This window comes from Littorina saxatilis, linkage group LG17 (assembly GCF_037325665.1).
Source record: "Littorina saxatilis isolate snail1 linkage group LG17, US_GU_Lsax_2.0, whole genome shotgun sequence".
Taxonomy (NCBI): domain Eukaryota; kingdom Metazoa; phylum Mollusca; class Gastropoda; order Littorinimorpha; family Littorinidae; genus Littorina; species Littorina saxatilis.
Genome location: NC_090261.1, coordinates 48660828 through 48679488, shown reverse-complemented (window position 1 = coordinate 48679488; position 18661 = coordinate 48660828). Strand labels below are relative to the sequence as shown.

Below are 18661 nucleotides of genomic sequence, written 5' to 3'. Positions count from 1 at the left end.
CTTCGGAGTGAATAACACATCATATTAAGCCCAACAATAACTCTGAGCACCAAACCGATTATGTTGTTCTCCCAAGAAAACTGCAAAAACACACAGTACACACACACACACACACACACACACACTCATTAACATGAGCGACTAAACATGTTTCTACCCCTACAAGCTCAAGCACAGATTTCCCGACCTTGGCTGCACAGAAACCAGATACTTGTGGGAAAAGAAAAGAGCTACTGAAAAGAAGTGTCGGTATGCCTGTTACACCATTCAACTTTGCTGCAGTCAACTGTTTTATGTAGCTCACTTTGCACCTTTCACACTGTATGCAGCACACAGAGAGTTGGCAAGCATGTGGAGTAATGTTTTCATGCACGCTGAATGAAATGTGGCGGACACAATGTGATTCAGAATAACTGTTCGAGATTATGCAGCCGAGACATAAGAGAGCCGCCGCACACAATAGACCCTATCGGTATTCCAAGCTCTCCCAAAATGTTAAAGCATAGCAAACCATGGGGTACGGCTATTTTGCGAGAGCTTCGATGACCGAAGTTCTCGCGACATTCAAACTGAGCATAACCAAGAACATGTCTCGCGGATATCTCGCTACTCAGAAGTTAACAAGGTCTATTGTTTTCGTACGACGGTGGTGTATGCATATGTGTAAAACTGCATGTGTTCCTAGTCCTATATGGTAGGCCTGTCAACACATCACCTAAGTTGACGGGAAAACCGGTTTCAACAAACTCGGATCTAGTCATTACCACGTAAACGAGCCTAGCAGTCTACTCACAAGAAGCGACTATTGTAAAACGCCCGCCCCTGATGTTCATGATTTTCGATGAAAGCAATTCTTACACACTCCAATTTCGTCTTCTGAGGGAGTTGAACGAAGCTGTGAAAACGACGACCACCAGGTGAATCTTTTACGAAACACTGGTAAGCAAATGCACGTTTGCAACAACACACACACACACACACCACACCACACCACACCACACCACACACACACAAACACACACATACACGCACACACATAGTGAGTTCTGTTTATTTGCATTGATGTCAGGGCTGTAGTAAAATCCTGATATGAAGCTCAGTTGGTCTCGAAGATCCTCGGTAGAAATCGGGGGCTGACCTCTCCTCACCACTGAACATCTGACCTGTAGTAGGAATAGTATGAATTCTTGGTTTTTTATTTCCAGGGATGTTTTGGATGAAAATATGTAAGACTCTAGATGCCGGTCGACTGGATTTAGAATTTGTATCCGAGGATTGAGAAGGCTGATTACTAATTAGGATGATGAGAATCACGTCAGCAATACTAGGCATAACTATAGTCGCATTCCCATATATGATGCCGCTGCTGCTGCTAATGATTCTGATGATGCTGATGATGATGTGCGCGCGTGCGTGTTTGTGAGTGAAAGAAGTACAATCGGTTTGTGCCTGTTGTTAAACTCAAGATTACATTCGGTTCGCCCTTGGCCGACCTCCTGTTTTCAGAAATCGGATTTACGCACTTTAATAGCGAGAAGGAAGTTTAACGACTGCTCACACCACCTTAAAAAGGCATGGAGATCACACGTCAAATAGAGCAAATACACTTTTTTGCAGGGGAGGGGTTGAGGAGGGAGGGGGGGAGTAATCTGATTTCTATCAGTGGGGGTTTCCTCTTAGGGAAGTCTAATTTTGATAAAGCAACAACTGCTCTAGTGCCTTTTCTTGTTACTTATTAAACTTTCTCAGCACACGTAGCCTGTCACAGCGAAGCCATGTTTGGGTAGTTTCTAGGTTATCTTAAAGGACCAGACCACGCTGTTTTAGCGTCAAAAACGCTTCGAATCGTGTTCCTGCGCGACCGAACACTTCCCGATGTTTGCAGTTAGTTAGAAAACCACTTTCTTACCGTCTTCAACAATGTTTGGTTTACTTCGGAATCTTCTAAGGCCGTAATCCGACGAATTTTGTGACCGAAGCGACGGATTTCTTCTCCAAAACGACCCGCCATTGTGCCGCGTGATCTTCGCGAGACTGGCTTATGAATAAATTATCCGTGACGTCACACCGTGTGGGGATGGTTGTTTACCAACATGACAACAAGCGTAACTGCAGACGAAATTGAACCGTACATGTTCGAACTACCGGTTTCTCTCCTCGAATCAAGCATGAAAGATGAGGGTGGAGGCCACTTCCAGCAGTAGTGAAACAGTGACGATGAAAATTGCGACACTGTTTGTCTCAGCGATCAAAGGTAAACACGCCCGCTCTCTGTGCTGAACTTATCGTCTGCTTTCGAGTCTGTGCTATTTTTTCACTCTCGCCTTGTCAACGCACTCGCGAATAAGTGGGATATTGTTTAAGTGTTCATGCATTGCATTCACGAGTAAAAGAACAACAGCTCATCGCAGTTTTAACTGTTCTTGATTATTTCAGAGACTGGTGTCAGAGTGGCCACTGTACCTGTTGTATTGTGTGGGAGGGGCAGATTTGAGAGAGAGAGGAAGCTAGCCTGAGGTACATTGTAGAATGAAAACTTGCAGGGGAGCAAGAATGCATCACCAGCCACGAAGGTGTACATACAACTTTTTTTGAGGTGCCTATATTTGTTTGATTGTTAAATGTATGTATTTGTTGTTGTTTTTAAAGGCTATCAAGAAAACTGTTGTCATTTAAATTTGTAACACTCAGTCACATATAGTTTCACACACACACACACAAGATTAACTCACTTGCATGCCCACAGAAGAAGTTTGCTCTTCACATTGTTCTGTTGTTGTTTTTATAATGTAATCATTTAATCATTGTAACATCAACACTCAGTAATAACCAATATTACAACACAATCACTTTTTCATCAGAACTCACTCACATACTACATGACTTTGTATTAAACCCTGGTTTATGGACACTTGCATTTGTACTTTGCATGGGAAAGCAGCCTGTAGCAGTCAAAGTCTGGGCACTGTTGCATTGTAGTCTTGCTGTGTATGCAGAGCTTTGTTGTAGCTGCCATAGACCAGTGTTGCCATAGGCCAGTGTTAGGATCACCACCCCCTCAAACAGCTCGTTCAGTTAACCTGATGCCTGTTTTAGACAGAAAAAAAAGTTACCACAATCAGCAGAACTTTCACCGGAGAAAGGGCATCATTCTTTCATACTTTCTTTCTCATAGCTTTTTTTTGGTTTTTATAATCTCTTCATTACACTAAATAACATCCATCTTAAGACCTATTTTGAGCCTTAATTTAAGTTGACTAGTAATGATATTAATCATAATGTATTTATTTTTATAATGTACAAACTAGAGTATGTATGTGGATATGTGTGTGATGGTGCTGATATGGATATGTGTGGTTTGGGTTATGTGTGTACTGATGTGTACATTTTATGTGTTTTGTATGTTTTACGAGTGCGATTTTATGTGATGTTATTCTGTACACCAGCCAAAACAAAATGTCTGGTATATTAGATAATAAACGCACCTTTAAATTTATTAGCGACTACACCCCGTCACCCTCCAGTCCCCCTCCCCCCCATTACACCCTACACTTTTAACATTGTATAAAAAATCATGCCCCAATATAGGTCCCTAGTTACCTGGGAGGACGTTAAGCTCCATAATCAACATCAACAACGTATTGAATTGAATTGAAAAGCTGGGGTTAGGAGGTCTAACTTCTTGAATTAAAGTTTTTTTTTTCTCAGGTGCATGTAGTTTTTTATTTGCTTGAAATCATGGTGTATTCTGGTTGTAAGAGAAGAGTCAATTTCCTTGTAAGCCTGCAAAATTAAAATTTGTCATTTTTGAAGTAGCCTACATTTTTGTAAGAGTCCAAAATAGTCCAGGATAAGGAGGAAAAACATAGGGTGGGTCAGGAAATCTGAAACATTGCATAGTTTTGTTTTGCCTATGTAGACACAAAAAGTACTTAGAGCACTTTTTCCCCCCCAAGAGAGCATAGCTTAGTTTTAATTATTTTAATGCCACTGTTAGCAAGAGGAGTACTACAGACAGCAATCAAACAGTGGGTTTTTTCTGTAGACATTGTTATTTCTGTTTAGGTGTTTCAGTAGTTTTCTATGCGGATAAATCATGCTGCATGATCACTAGAAACAATCCAGCTCTGTAACATGCAAGTTTTTTAAAGGTTTTTTTCCCCATGTTACTCTGAGAGAAAAAAACAACCCACAGAGATAAAGTTGAACTGGCAGTTTGACTGAAGCAGTGGTAATAACACAGAGTGCTCTTCCTACAATCAATTTTTTTATGTGGATGATGATGTCCACACATGTACTTGGTTGTATTATTTTGCTAGACTATGTGTTTCTGTTAGATATATCTGCTCACATGATTGTTGTTCATAATTTGACATTACATTTACTGCTGATCAAAATGTATTGTTGGAATAGGTCTGCTTAATATTCTGACTGCAGTTTTGTAATAAAATCAAATAACACAGATGTTTTAAGTATCAAAGTGCTTTTCACACACACACACACACACACACAACCACACAAACAAACACACACACACAAACACACACACACACACACAAACACACACACACACACACACACACACACACACACACTCACACACTATGAGTATGACTGCAAACATGAATTTGTACTTGCAAGCTTGCTGTATTAACGATTTCTTTATCTATTTAATACAACACTGAATTAGATAACAACTATAACAACGTGTGTGTGTTTGTGTGAATGTCTATGTGTATATGGACGGACACTGATTAAACCTGAGACTCATCGATTACCCAGGTGAGTGTAAAAGAGGGAGAGAGAGAGGGGACTTTAAGGTGGGTGCATGGGGACGGACATATAGTAACAGATATATATGTTTTAATCTGTAATCTTAACACATGTGCTTAAAATTAGGAACAGATGCCATTCCACTACAAATACTGTCAGTCTGACAAAAACGCCCAGTGACACTGAACCCCTATCCCTTACAGAACACATTCAGTATACATGTACTCACTTCCTTTCGTCTGCGTTTAGTGAAAGCAGATCGTTCTGATGACATTGGTATCCGGTTTCTGACCTCCTGTGAGTGGTCAACAATTGTCGGAACTGGAACTGCGTAAGGCAACAGCTGTTTTGTGTGTGCCAGGTTTTCTTGCCGGCTTAACTGCGTTCGCATTGGAAGAAAGTGTCGCGAAACACACAACATCGTGTTGGCCGTTTCCAGTTAATCAGTCTTGCTGCAGAAGTTGTAAGCCCATCGGAAAAAGGTGACAACTGATGCCTGAACCTTTTTTCTATACTTCATAGCTATCAGCAGCCGTGCGCATTCCTTCGGCGTGCTGTTGATGCTCGATTTAGGCAAACGCCCACTTGAGCGTAAGCTGTAACTTTCGGTTTCCAAACACTAAGTGACGTCACAGCCGGTTCTCGTCTACTGGCGGCCATTTCGAAGTCTCGTTTAGCAGACGAATTTGGCGGAACGTTTTTAATTAAATCACAATGATTAAGCTACGAATCGGTGAATTTCTTTACATTTTTGGAATCTTTAGGTGCATTTCTCTAACCTTCAGTCATCGGTTAGTGGTTCTAATAACCTTTAAAACAGCGTGGTCTGGTCCTTTAACAATTAGGTCAGCCAACCCTGACTTTGTGTGCAATATTAAAATGCCATCAGTATTTTACTGGTGCCGGTTCTGTGTTCCTTGAGCGCGAATAACCTCACTACACATTTCAACTACTGTTGCTAAACATTGGCAGATCTTACAGATTCACAATCATGGGATTTACTTGAATTTTTGTTTAGCTTAATCTAAAACGACGTCTCTCATTTAATGCACAGTATTAGCGAACAACATGCAGAGTAACGATTTGATCGAAGTATGTCCCTGATATATATACTTGAATGTGCCTTTAATGTGTTGGTTTCAAGACTCTTTATGGACAAATGAATGATAAGACATGGACACCAAAACTATTCACAGCCTTCTTAATACTTCAGAAAAAAAAAATCACAGCTTCGTTAAAAGTTTTGTCAGGTCTTGGAATTTTCCAATTTGATATATTATGTAAAGCAAAACCTATTTTCGAACAGGTGAAACACCTTAGGCTATTTCCCCATCTTTATTTGCTTAAACAGAACGAGTTTGCCTATTTAACAATTAACTTAAAAGGGTAAAACACGCTCTCTTTCTTTCCCTGTATCTCACTAGGTGTAATTAAGACCTGATGGACCTGAAGGTATTATCTGTAGGTTATACAGATATCCTTTATCTTCTTTCTTCCTGACTGGCTCTGTGACAGTATGACAGAAAACTAAGCAAGAGAAAAAAACAACAGATTAAACATGTTAAAAAGTAAAGTGTTGTTCACAGGGTAGACAACCATCTTCTCACCAACGTTCAATCGTGTCACATGAACAGATAAAGACAGACATGCTTCTGGGTATCATATCCAATTTTGATTCAAAGAGGAGAAGGAAAACATGACACTCAAATTTAAATTTAAACAAGTCCTTCGTATATTCTCTGAAAGAGGAAGTCTGTCTTTCCGAGTACCTGCCTTAATCATGTTCATAAAGGCTTTAAGAATGAGTTGACGATATGATAACAACCCAGGGTATTCAACTATGCATTGTATTTCCTGTTTCAGATTACTGGTGATTGTATCGCGAGGAACTGTACAGAAAACATAACAGATATGGCATCAGCACCAGAGATAAAGGCCTTGACTTGTTCTGTCTGCTTGGAAATACTTCGCGATCCTAGATTGCTTCAGTGTCATCACACCTTTTGCACCAAATGTATACAGGATGTTGCTGATCATCACCGTGGTAGGTTATTCCCTTGTCCATCATGTCGCCATCGGACAGAGCTTCCGCGAAGTGGAGCTTCTGCACTGCAGAAAAACTTCTACATAAAAGAAGCAGATCTGGTCAGAGCGCAACAGGGACTTTTTCACTGCCAGACGCATACCGATCAGTGGCTTGATATGTACTGCCATGATTGCCAGAAAATAGTGTGCCTGAAGTGCGATATGATGAAACATAAAAAGCATAATACACAAGATTTAACGGAATCAATCACCAGTGCTGAAAGCCAGCTCAAGCTTGATAGAATCCGGCTTGACACAGTGTCAAGTCAGATTGATCGCAAGATTCGTGCTAAAAAGGAGGAACTGCAGGCGCTCCAAGGTGAAAAAGAGGCATTGGAGAAAAACATACGAAGCAGGCATGCAGCTGTTGTCGCCGCACTTGAAATGAGTCTTAAGAAAGCGCTGAATTCTTTAAACGAGACATGTGTACAGGTAGAAAAGAGCTTGAAGACAGATTTGGTAAAAGAACACCAAAATAAGAAACATTTACAGCACCTTCAGAAAAAGGTGCGAGAAAACTTAGAAAGAGAAACTGACTTTAATGTTATTCCTCTTGCTAAAGAAATGAGGGATGGACACGGGAGCGAAACGGCTGTAAGCGAGTTGATGCAACAACGGACAAATGTCCGTCCTGTGTTTCGCTGTAGCGCTTTGACGGCGAAGGATATTGCCAAACACTTACAGGACTATTTGGGAAGACTTGACAACGTTGAAGTGAAAGCTGAAGAAACGACAGTTGAGCGCTTTAACATTCCTGAGGACCCTGGTACGGAAGTGTTCTCTATGTGTGTCACCCACAAAGGAAGTCTCAAGATGTCTTACGGTTGGCGAAATTTCAGCACCGAAGCACATGCTGAAGAATTTGACAGCACCGGCAGCCATACAAGAACTGTGGAAACCGCCAAGGGCAAAGCGTCTTTCAAAAGTACCGAACGGTTATTAATGCAATACACTCAACATGAAGGCAGGTTTATAACCAACTCAAAGTCAAAGGAAGATTTCTCTTTGCATAACGACCTAACATCAGGAGAAGCCATTGTAAAGAAAACCATCGTGAAAAGCGAAGTCCCTTTCAAAACTGAAGACAAGGAAGAGTTCACCATCCAGTGCGGTCCGCATCGTGCCTTTGACGTGGACTCCACGGGACAACACTTTGTGGTTGTCGAGGGGTCTAAAGCTTCAGATTCAGACCGGAATGTGCGCTTGTTTAATCGACCGAGAGTAGGCACATCGGCAAGGGAGAGTAGAGAAGGGTCTGTTGCCTCGCGTTCAGGTCTGCATACGGCAGCAAAGGCAACTTACAGCCCGCCATGCCAGGCTTTCAATCCATCAGACGTGTGTTTCTACAAGAAAGGGGGCAGGGAAGTTCTTCTGGTCGCTGATGTGATGAACGATGCCATTCACGTGGTCCACGTTCACCATGATGGGCTCGAATTTGTGTGCTTCTTGTGTGCCGGTCACCCACTGCTGGTCAAGCCTACGGCCCTGACCGTGGACAGCAGGAACAGAGTTTGGGTCGCCTGCGGGGGGAGAATTATTCTCGTTGTGGAGCCTGATCTTCCAACGTTTTGATTTTCAGTGCCGAATGCGGTCAATTTTGATATGAAATGTGTGCTCTTCGAATTTCCCAGTGTCCTACGTCATGCGCGCGCGCGCGTGTGTGTGTGTGTGGTTGTCTGTGTGTGTGAAAGCGTGAGTACACAAAACTCCTGTATTGAAGCTGTGAGACATAAATACTATTCAGACTGTGTCGTTGGACACTTTTTTTGCACACTCGATTAGTCTAACTCAGATCAGCCTAACGGCTTCGTTGGAAAATCAACATGATCTCGTGTGTTTAAATCTCTGTCCCACGACAAAGTCTGTTTAGTAGGTAATAACGGTAATACCATACTTGCATCTATGCTTCTGCAAGTAGTGGAGATACCACCGTCTACATAGAAGAAATCGTACCCTGTGTTTAAAGTTACTGTGCTTGTCACTTCCAGGTGCACGAAGTCCCTGGGGATTTCAGTCATGTCTCAGACATCTATCCATTTGACATTTTACCAAGTGTCATTGATCTACTTTGCAAGGAGTCAAAAACTGCATCTTTTGTACGAATTACTTTTGATTCATTGTACGGGCAGGACATCGTATGCCTCGATTACGCCCCCGCACGAGAACTCGTTACGTCAATAGCCTACACTTAGTATAAGCTTAGCTTGTTGTGTGGTAACAAATGCTCTTGTCATCATGTGTGTGTCTCCGCGCGCGCGCGCGCGCGCGTGTGTGTGTGTGTCTGTGTGTGTGTGTGTGTGTGTCTGTGTGTGTGCGTGCGTGTGTGTGTGTGTGGGTGTGTGTGTGTGTGTGTGTGTGTGTGTTCGTGTGTGTGTGTGAAAGTATTGAGCTTTTGATCTTTTCATTCCGTATTCGTCCCCAAACAGACTTGTTTACGAGAAAATACGCAACCAGTACCGGCAGGGTCATTCATTCGCTGTGTGTCGGAATTGTGTTTAGCGTTGGCCGCGTGCCTGTACTTGAGTTCCGACGGATATCACGAATTTTTAACGGTGTAAACTGTCCTGCTGACCAAGGAAAACAACCCCTGCAATGAACTTCTATCTGTCTACAGTGGAACCATTCACTGTAAACAGTTCCTTCCCTTCAATTGTTGGGATTAATTTGATTTTGTTGACGGTGTGCGACCCACGTGTTTTGACTTTTCCAAGATGGCGGATCGTTCTGCTGACAAGACGTACTGTAGTAACTTGAAAAGAGTGCTAGAACTTGTTATTCAGTACGGTTCTGATCTTGACCTTAGTGATGATGATAGTGGAGATGATATTTTAGATTCTGGTGACGAGTTTGTGCCAATGGACGATCATTTGGGTGATGATTCGGGCAATGAAAGTGTCGATCATGACATTGTGTATGATGAACCCATGACGTAGAAAGTTGTTTGTTTTTATATTTAGTCAAGTTTTGACTAAATATTTTAACATCGAGGGGGAATCGAAACGAGGGTCGTGGTGTATGTGTGTGCGTGTGTGTGTGTGTGTGTGTGTGTGTGTAGAGCGATTCAGACTAAACTACTTGACCGATCTTTATGAAATTTGACATGAGAGTTCCTGGGTATGAAATCCCCGAACGTTTTTTTCATTTTTTTGATAAATGTCTTTGATGACGTCATATCCGGCTTTTCGTGAAAGTTGAGGCGGCACTGTCACGCCCTCATTTTTCAACCAAATTGGTTCAAATTTTGGTCAAGTAATCTTCGACGAAGCCCGGGGTTCGGTATTGCATTTCAGCTTGGTGGCTTAAAATTAATTAATGACTTTGGTCATTAAAAATCTGAAAATTGTAAAAAAAAAATAAAAATTTATAAAACGATCCAATGTTACGTTTATCTTATTCTCCATCATTTGCTGATTCCAAAAACATATAAATATGTTATATTCGGATTAAAAACAAGCTCTGAAAATTAAATATATAAAAATTATTATCAAAATTAAATTGTCCAAATCAATTTAAAAACACTTTCACCTTATTTCTTGTCGGTTCCTGATTCCAAAAACATATAGATATGATATGTTTGGATTCAAAACACGTTCAGAAAGTTAAAACAAAGAGAGGTACAGAAAAGCGTGCTATCCTTCTTAGCGCAACTACTACCCCGCTCTTCTTGTCAATTTCACTGCCTTTGCCATGAGCGGTGGCCTGACGATGCTACGAGTAAAATGGCATTGCGTTCAGTTTCATTCTGTGAGTTCGACAGCTACTTGACTAAATATTGTATTTTCGCCTTACGCGACTTGGTTTTTTTTGCTTCAAAGAGGTAGTTTGACTGGATGTGAAGACAACAAAAGGTATGTTCTTTCAAATGTTTCATATATTTTCTAAAAGAGCAAGTTTCAAACTTTGCAAACATGTAAGGTAGGTAAGGTTATTTTGTGTTGTTGATTTTTTTATTTTTTTTAAAAATGGGTCAAAATCGTGCGATTTGAGGGAACACAGGGACAATGTAACAATTTAGACGCGCCTCGATTATGCTTGACACTCACCAGTTCAAGTCTATTTAACAGTAATTTTTGTTTCTGATTCACCAGCAACACTCTGATTCACCAGCAACACTCTTGACATTTGAAACAGTGCATATCAGCTTGATTTTGTGAGAAAAAGTACTGCAACAGTGAGTTACTGGTGTTTCATTCAAGAACAAAAAAGTGTTTTTTTGTTGCTTCAAATTGGATATTTTGCCTGGATATGAAGACAACAATAGGTATGTACTTTCAAATGTTTCATATATTTTCTAAAAGAGTAAGTTCCAAACTTTGCAAAAACATAAAGGTATGTAAGGTTATCTTGTGTTGTTGATTTTTTTTAATTTGTTTCAAAATGGCTCTAAATCGCGCGCTGGCAGGGAACACAGGGGAAATTTAGACGCGCCTTGAATGAATGAACACGCAACTTGCGCACGACAAGAATAAACCAATTTGTGTGCTATCTTTTTAATTTATTTTTTCCCTCCGTGTCATTTTTCAGAAACGCTAATCTGCAGTGGACAAATCAATCAACGCCACATGTTGCTAATCTTTCGATGCTGCAGGGGTCTAGTCACAGGCAGGATGTTTTTTCTTGGCAGACTTCCAAGCCTGCGATATGTAATCAATACCCTGGCAGTGGGGCTGAGCTAGTGCTCTGTTTGAGTGCTGTGTGTGTGTGTGTGTGCGTGTGTGTGCGTGTGTGCAGGTGTGTGTGTGTGTGTGTGTGCGTGTGTGAGTGTGTGTGTGTGTGTGTGTGTGTGTATGTATGTGTGAATGTGTGAGTGTGTGTGTGCGTGTGTGCGTGTATGTGTGTGTGTGTGCGTGTGTGTGTGTGTGTGTGTGTGTGAGTGAGTCTAAGAAAAATCTGAAAAAATGTCAAACTGTTCACATTGATTTGACACATTTTGGATTTACATGCAGTGATACACTTACTTTAGTCCTGAAGACGTGTGAGACCCCAGTCAATACAAACAATATTTATAATGTATCACATGTGGCCCTTTTTTTTTAATGAGGCAATAGCTAATGCTGAGAAAGTATACAAACGGACAAAGGACGGGTTTCTTTTTTTTTTTTTTTTTTTTTTTTTTTTACAGAAGAGCGAAATCAGTTAAAAAAAAGATGGTTTTTTTTAGATTATGATCACGAAGTGTGAAACTTGTTTGTCAATCTTTACATTTGTATATATTATAAAGAGTGTAACTGGAAGTATCTTAGTTTATCTAAAACAGGTATTATATACATGTCACTGCACTCTAACCCGAAGAGATATGAATATTATCATAACCCGAAGAGAGATGTTAATCGTATCCAGGTTTCCCAATTGCTTCGTTTCCGGCCGATTTATGTGGAGCACGTGATGCGCACAAACATTATTGGCGGTCTAAAAGTGTCGTCTGCGCAATGATCGCGGCGGCTTTCTTGACCGCCAAGGACGACCACGCACGTTGTGAGACGTCATTCGTTAGACCTCAATACCTTAAAGAGGGGAACGCCCCCTTTAAAGGCACATTCCTTCTCGTGAAAGCAGTCTGGCTCACTACCTCAGTCTGAGGCTCAGATCATGCCAGGCTATACATGGGATAAGATCTCCCCTTCCCACTTGGACGCATACCAAAAATCTACACCCAGACTGCTTGCTGTTTACTGTGATAAGTTGGACTATTTTAATACATTAATTTTGTAAATAACCAACGGATGATTTTTTCCCAATTACTTCATCCAAAAACCGAATGCGCACTGGGCACAGGGAGCACCAAGGTTGTTCTCTTCAAATGCAACCTATCCCTATGACAAGGGATACAAGGAACTTAGTCGATAAATATCGACAGGGGGCCGACTAATGGTTTAAATGTGAAATGTGTGTATAATAATGGGTGTGGGTCTGAAATGAAGTTAGGTAGTAGTTAACATTTGTTTTGAATAATTATTGGTATTTTGACAATGTGGGTAGCATGGAAATGTAAGCATTTGAATGTAAGTCTTAGGTACCATTGTACCCAGGAAGAGAGACCAGAGATAGGAGTAGGTTGCAATAGCTTTTGTGGTCTTTGAGTTTTGTTTTTGGAAAGATATTGTTAAAGAAAAAGAAGAGAATTACAGTAATGCAATATCTATTGTGAAAACCAACGATTGTACAAAGAACATGTGAAGACTGAAAAGAGTCCTTGTAGGCCTTATATATTCAACGCCGTTCACGAAAAACTTGGAGAAGTTTTTGTCGACTCGGCGAAATTATAGACGTTGCGGCGGGGAAGACGGGACTGACAACGACGACTGAACCGAGACAGGTGTGTTGTCGTTCGGCGTCATCGCTCGTTCTGACACAAGTAGCGTTTGCGGGTAGAACGAGCGCCAGTGGCCTGAAGAAGAAAACTCCTGGACACCCGAACGAATGACACGACTTGTGGAGGCGAAGCCCCTCGGGGCATGTTTTGGGTGGTACATGGGGAACACGCATTTCAGTGATATGAATTATTCGTCTTGCACCTGGGTCTTCCAGGTCTGTGACCTAATACAAAAAACCAGCTGTTGCGTGTTAGCCCATAAAAATGTGCGTGTGTGTGTGTGTGTGTGTGTGTGTGTGTGTGCGCGCGTGCGCGGCGCGCACGTGGGTGTGTGTGTGTGTTTGTGCGCGGGTGCATGTGCGCGTGTGCGCGCGCGCGCATGTGTGTGTGTTTATTTGTGTGTGTGTGTGTGTGTGTGCCGTGTGTGTGTGTGTGTGCACTCACCAGAAAAAAGGTGACAAAATCGCAGACGTTTTATATTCATTAAATATAATTCAAAAAACAGAAATGGATTTTGCTTTGAACAATGACTTGTATGTTCGTAATTAAAAACGGCACCAAGTGGAAAACATCAACATTGTATTCACTGTTTTTATATACAAAAGAAACAACACGATGTGTGCGTGTGTGTGTGTGTGTGTGTGTGTGTGTGTGTGTGTGTGTGTGTGTATTTGTGTCGCTGCCAACACCAAACAACAACAGCAACAAACAAAAACAAATAAACAAAAACATGAATAATCACATCGCAGTCTCCAGAATAGATTGGAAATATGTTTGATTTAACACATAGCATGCAAAATGGCAACATTACAAAAACATCTTTAAAAAAAAGAAATGTGTCTACTATTTCATGTATAAAACAGCCCGAGGCGTGCTTGGAAGCAACAACTCATAAACGAAAGCACGTGCAGAAGTTTGTAGGAGGAGTCACTTTCCTTGTTTTACAGCTACTCTACAGTGAAATCCGGATGTAGTGATAGCCCTCGGGACCAAATTTTTTGTATCACTACATCCGGACTATCATTACACCAGGACGTCCGATTATAGTGATATTTTTGTAGGTTTTATCACTACATCCGAACGTCCGGTTATAGTGATATTTTTGTAGGTTTTATCACCACATCCGGCCGGACGTCCGGTTATAGTTCTATTTTTGTAGGTTTTATTACTACATCCGGCCAATCGCTTGTAGTTGTAGTGATATCTTCAAAGCTTTTATTGCTACATGCGGCGGCACATTTGGTAAACTAGCCTCAAGGCAGTAACAAGGTGATTTTGGAACCACTATTGATTTCGTTTTGTGACGTTTCTTCTGTCGTCTTTGTCAGGCTTGCACATGTTCTGTGTTAACCTACCCCCGTCCTGGCAGTTCAACAGCCGGTGTGTGTGTGTGTGTGTGCGTGAGAGAGAGAGAGAGAGAGAGAGAGAGAGAGAAGTCGGAAGTCGGAAATTTTATTTGTTAGGCCTCCGGCCCATAACAAGACTGGTGACACATTATACAAGCGAACAATGGTTAAAATAAGCAGAAAAAGCAACATTATGGACCTGCATCTTGCAACTGAGCATTTTCCAGAGAATCAGTGCGAAATCGTAGTGCTTTGTAAATATACGTTGCTAACTGTCTTACCACTTGGCCATTTGTTGAGGATAGTAATTGGCACATTCTAAACATGGATGGGTTCCGATAATACTTTGAGGCTATTAATTCAACTCTGATCTCATTATATGCGGGACAAACAAGTAAAAAATGTACTTCCGTCTCCAGTGTATCATCTGAGCACAAAGGGCAAAATCTGTCTACGTTATTCACATTGGGTTTATACTGTAAATAGTGGTTATTTAAGGGTGACATACCAAATCTGAAACGTGCTAACATTCTTCTCAAATGAACATTTCTTATCTGATACAAATAACCACTCATACACAAGGACTGCTTAAATAACGAATACACATTATAAAAAACGTGTGATTCAAGGGAACTATGCCAATCCTGTCTAAAGCAATCGACAAGTCTTTGGCGAAATTCTCTTACAAACGTGGAAATATCACCAACACCTTGTGCTTCCCACACTTCACCAAATCCATACTTGTACAAAACATTACGAACGTTACAAGCCCATGTCGTGTAATTTTGCCTTTGTATAGACAGTAGCATATTATACACTTTCTTGGGGTACCTGTTGCCATCCATCCGAGTTAATCGAAGCCAAAACTTCATACACTTTATGTGCGTCACCACAAACAGAGGATAACGTCCTGTTTCACCGTAAACTATATGCCTTGGTGACTTCGAATGGACACCGACAAACCTTTTAATGGCAGACAAATGTACTCTTTCAACAATTTGTTGATCAGCAGAGAGTCCCCAGACCTCCGAACCGTACGTCAAGATCGGTTGTATTTGACTGTCAAACAGTTTAAAAAATGTATCAGGAGAATATTCCCCAATACTCCAAAGAAGTTTGAGGATAGCTGATACTCCCTTTCTCGCGCGATCAGCAAGGTCGTTTAGAGTGTGGGAGAAAGAGATTCTTGTGGACATATAGACTCCTAAATATTTATACATGTTTACAACTTTCACTTCACTATCACCAAAGAACCATTTTTCTCGTAATGCTAGATGACCACCGTTTCTAAACACAACTATGTTCGATTTAGCCATATTTACGACTACCTGAAGCTTCTTTGAGGTGGTCAATAAAACATTTAGCTGGTTTTGCAAACCGATGACACTATCAGAGATTAAAACCACATCATCCGCAAACAACAAAATCAATAATTCGACTAAATCCGGTGACAATTGAATACCGTGTCTTCCATTTGCCATAATGTCTTTGGTTAATTCGTTAATAAACAATGAGAACAAAATCGGTGAGCAGTTTTCACCCTGTTTTAGGCCGACTGGACACATGAATACATCTGAAAGTTCACCTCCTGCTCGAACACACGTTTTCACTGTCGTATACATACTTTTAAGGGCTAAAACAATCTTTCCACTCATGCCATTCTGATCCAGTACTTTCCATAGTTTATCCCTGTGAACAGAGTCAAACGCTTTCCGAAAATCTATAAAGGCTGCATACAGTTTTCTATGTCTCAACAACTGTTTCTGTACGGTTCCAAACAGTGTAAATATGTGATCTACTGTAGAGTGATCTTGGCGAAAACCAGCTTGCTCCTCCCCAACAACTTCGTTCTCTTCTATCCAATCAGAAATACGTTTATTCAAAATAAAACTATATAATTTGCTGCATACATTCAACAACGAAACACCTCTATAATTATCCGGTGAATCAATATCTCCTTTCTTATGAATTGGGTGCAAAATCGAGTGTGACCATTCATCGGGAAACAAACCGTTGTCAAATAAATTATTAAAAAAATTGGTCAAAAAAGGCAAAAGTATATCAATACCATTCTTATAAAACTCGTTAATCAACCCATCTGGGCCAGCTGCCTTTCCATTTTTTAGCGCCCGGGCTGCACGCATTACCTCATCATGTGTGATCAATTGGTTTAAAGAGTCACAATTTCTCAGCTCTCCTTGCTCAAAACTTTGATCACCTTCATTACCTGGGGTATTTGTTTCCGCAGGTGGTACGGTACCAAAAACATCACGAAAATGCTCATACCACTGTTCCATCGATATGTTGCATTGTCCACCAAGAGATGGTCGCACTGAACGGACTGTTTCCCAAAACTTTTTAGGGTCCTTTAAATTTGCATGCAATGACTCAACCACAGAATCTTTATATAATTCCTTTTTTTGCCTCAACAACTCTTTATATTCTCTGCGCTTCTGAGAATACTGCAATCTGTCTTCATCTTCGTCCGAATGGCTAGCCCTGCGAAGGAGTTGCCAAACAACTTGACGGCTCTGCCTACATTCAAGATCAAACCAAATTCTTCTTTTTTCTGAGCCGACAAATATAACCTTTCTCATGCATTCTCCAGCATAAAACAAACTTTCATTAAACTTTGCAAGCGACTGGTTGACATCAATATCAATGAGCACCGTTGCTTCTTCAATAATACCTTTAACATGGTCGCTCTGCATGTGACAGTGAAACTCTGCACATTTCTCTTCGTTCCATTGGTATTTCGAACAAGAATATTGTTTACCATGGGTTTTGGGGTAACACACGCCATTCTTAGTGGCAATAAACAATTCCACCAATAAATGTTTGGTCTCAACCATGGGCACAACTTTTAAATGTTCGCAAAGTGAACGTAAATTTTGAGAAACAATAAAATAATCAATAACGCTGCTGCCACTTTGTGATATGTATGTGAAATTTCCAGGGAAGCCTGCTTTCTGTAATCCATTCAGAATCACTAGACCAAATTCTTCGCAAATGTTAAGAAGGTATCGGCCAAACGCATTCACAACTTTGTCCATGGAAACTCTCGGCATCTTAAGGTCATCAATGTCACTGACGCGGGCAGTAATGTCGGAAAGATCAGCAATCGGGTCTGTGTTTTTAACGTTCAGAGATGCAGTTCTTGAGTTCAAATCACCACAAATTATCATTGGCAGATCTCCACATTCCCTCACAGCTTCTAAAAGACTATCTTCAAGAAGTGAAACAGAGAGAGAGAGAGAGAGAGAGAGAGAGAGAGAGAGAGAGAGAGAGAGAGAGAGAGAGAGAGAGAGAGAGAGAGAGAAGGGCCACTTAGAAATAAGGGTTAAATGAAAAATTGTCAGATCAATTTTCCGCTTCAGGGAAAGCACAGTGCGTGGCTGGCTTTTGCTCGCCATTTTGGTAAAGGGAGATTACTCTCGAACATTATCACTACAGCCGGACTTTAGCTTCCCCGGTACTTGAAAATAGTATCACTACAAGCGGACTATCACTATATCCGGACTGAAAAATATCACTACAACCGGACTAAGTTAACAAAGAACATGAACAACTGGGACCGGGACCCAGAAATTCTATTACTACAGCCGGACTATCACTATATGGGTCTATCACTACAGCCGGACTTCACTGTATTTGAACGAGAAAAGGACTCGTTTATTTGCAGTATGTTCCACTTAAACACGTTATTGTTCATGAACAATATAATGTACATACTTTATGATATATGAAACAGTTTAAAAATATAATTAACATGTAAAACAGTCCAGGAGATTATATCATAAAATATCACTTTAAAATTTACCACTCTCGGTTTTGTTCTAAACTTTTTATAATTCCTTGCTTTCTTTAACTTACGCTGCATACAAGAGAAGTTATACATGTGTAACCGATCTCCGCAAGTAAAACAACGGGCATGATGTTACAGGTACTTACACTCTCATTTGAAAACTGCAGAGCAATCGTAAGAATTGGCTGCAATGTATTGTGAATGTCGCTTAAATAGAATAAGACCAAAATTATGTTATTTTGTAGTATGTGTACACACACCAACACTCTCATAAAAAGTGAACATTCTGCAAGGTGACTGTTCCTCAATGAGCCTAGTGGATCACCAGCTCAACTTCCA

At 40.8% G+C, this 18661-nt stretch overlaps 1 protein-coding gene and 1 long non-coding RNA gene across 3 annotated transcripts; both read left to right on the top strand.

Moving 5' to 3' along the window:
- The first annotated feature begins 355 nt into the window (after positions 1 to 355).
- Positions 356 to 9344, top strand: LOC138953651 (tripartite motif-containing protein 5-like). 2 transcript variants are annotated; one of them, XM_070325532.1, is made up of 2 exons: positions 356 to 917; positions 6637 to 9344. In XM_070325532.1, the coding sequence occupies exon 2, from the start codon at positions 6685 to 6687 to the stop codon at positions 8428 to 8430; it is 1746 nt and encodes a 581-aa protein (XP_070181633.1). In that variant the 5' UTR covers positions 356 to 917; positions 6637 to 6684; the 3' UTR covers positions 8431 to 9344. The 2 variants fall into 2 exon arrangements, with proteins under 2 accessions (XP_070181633.1, XP_070181632.1); XM_070325531.1 differs by having other exon boundaries at positions 357 to 939.
- LOC138953650 (uncharacterized) lies at positions 1806 to 4513 on the top strand. The gene is made up of 2 exons (XR_011451582.1): positions 1806 to 2254; positions 2437 to 4513. It is a non-coding gene; the product is annotated as an uncharacterized lncRNA (long non-coding RNA).
- Positions 9345 to 18661: the final 9317 nt, after the last annotated feature.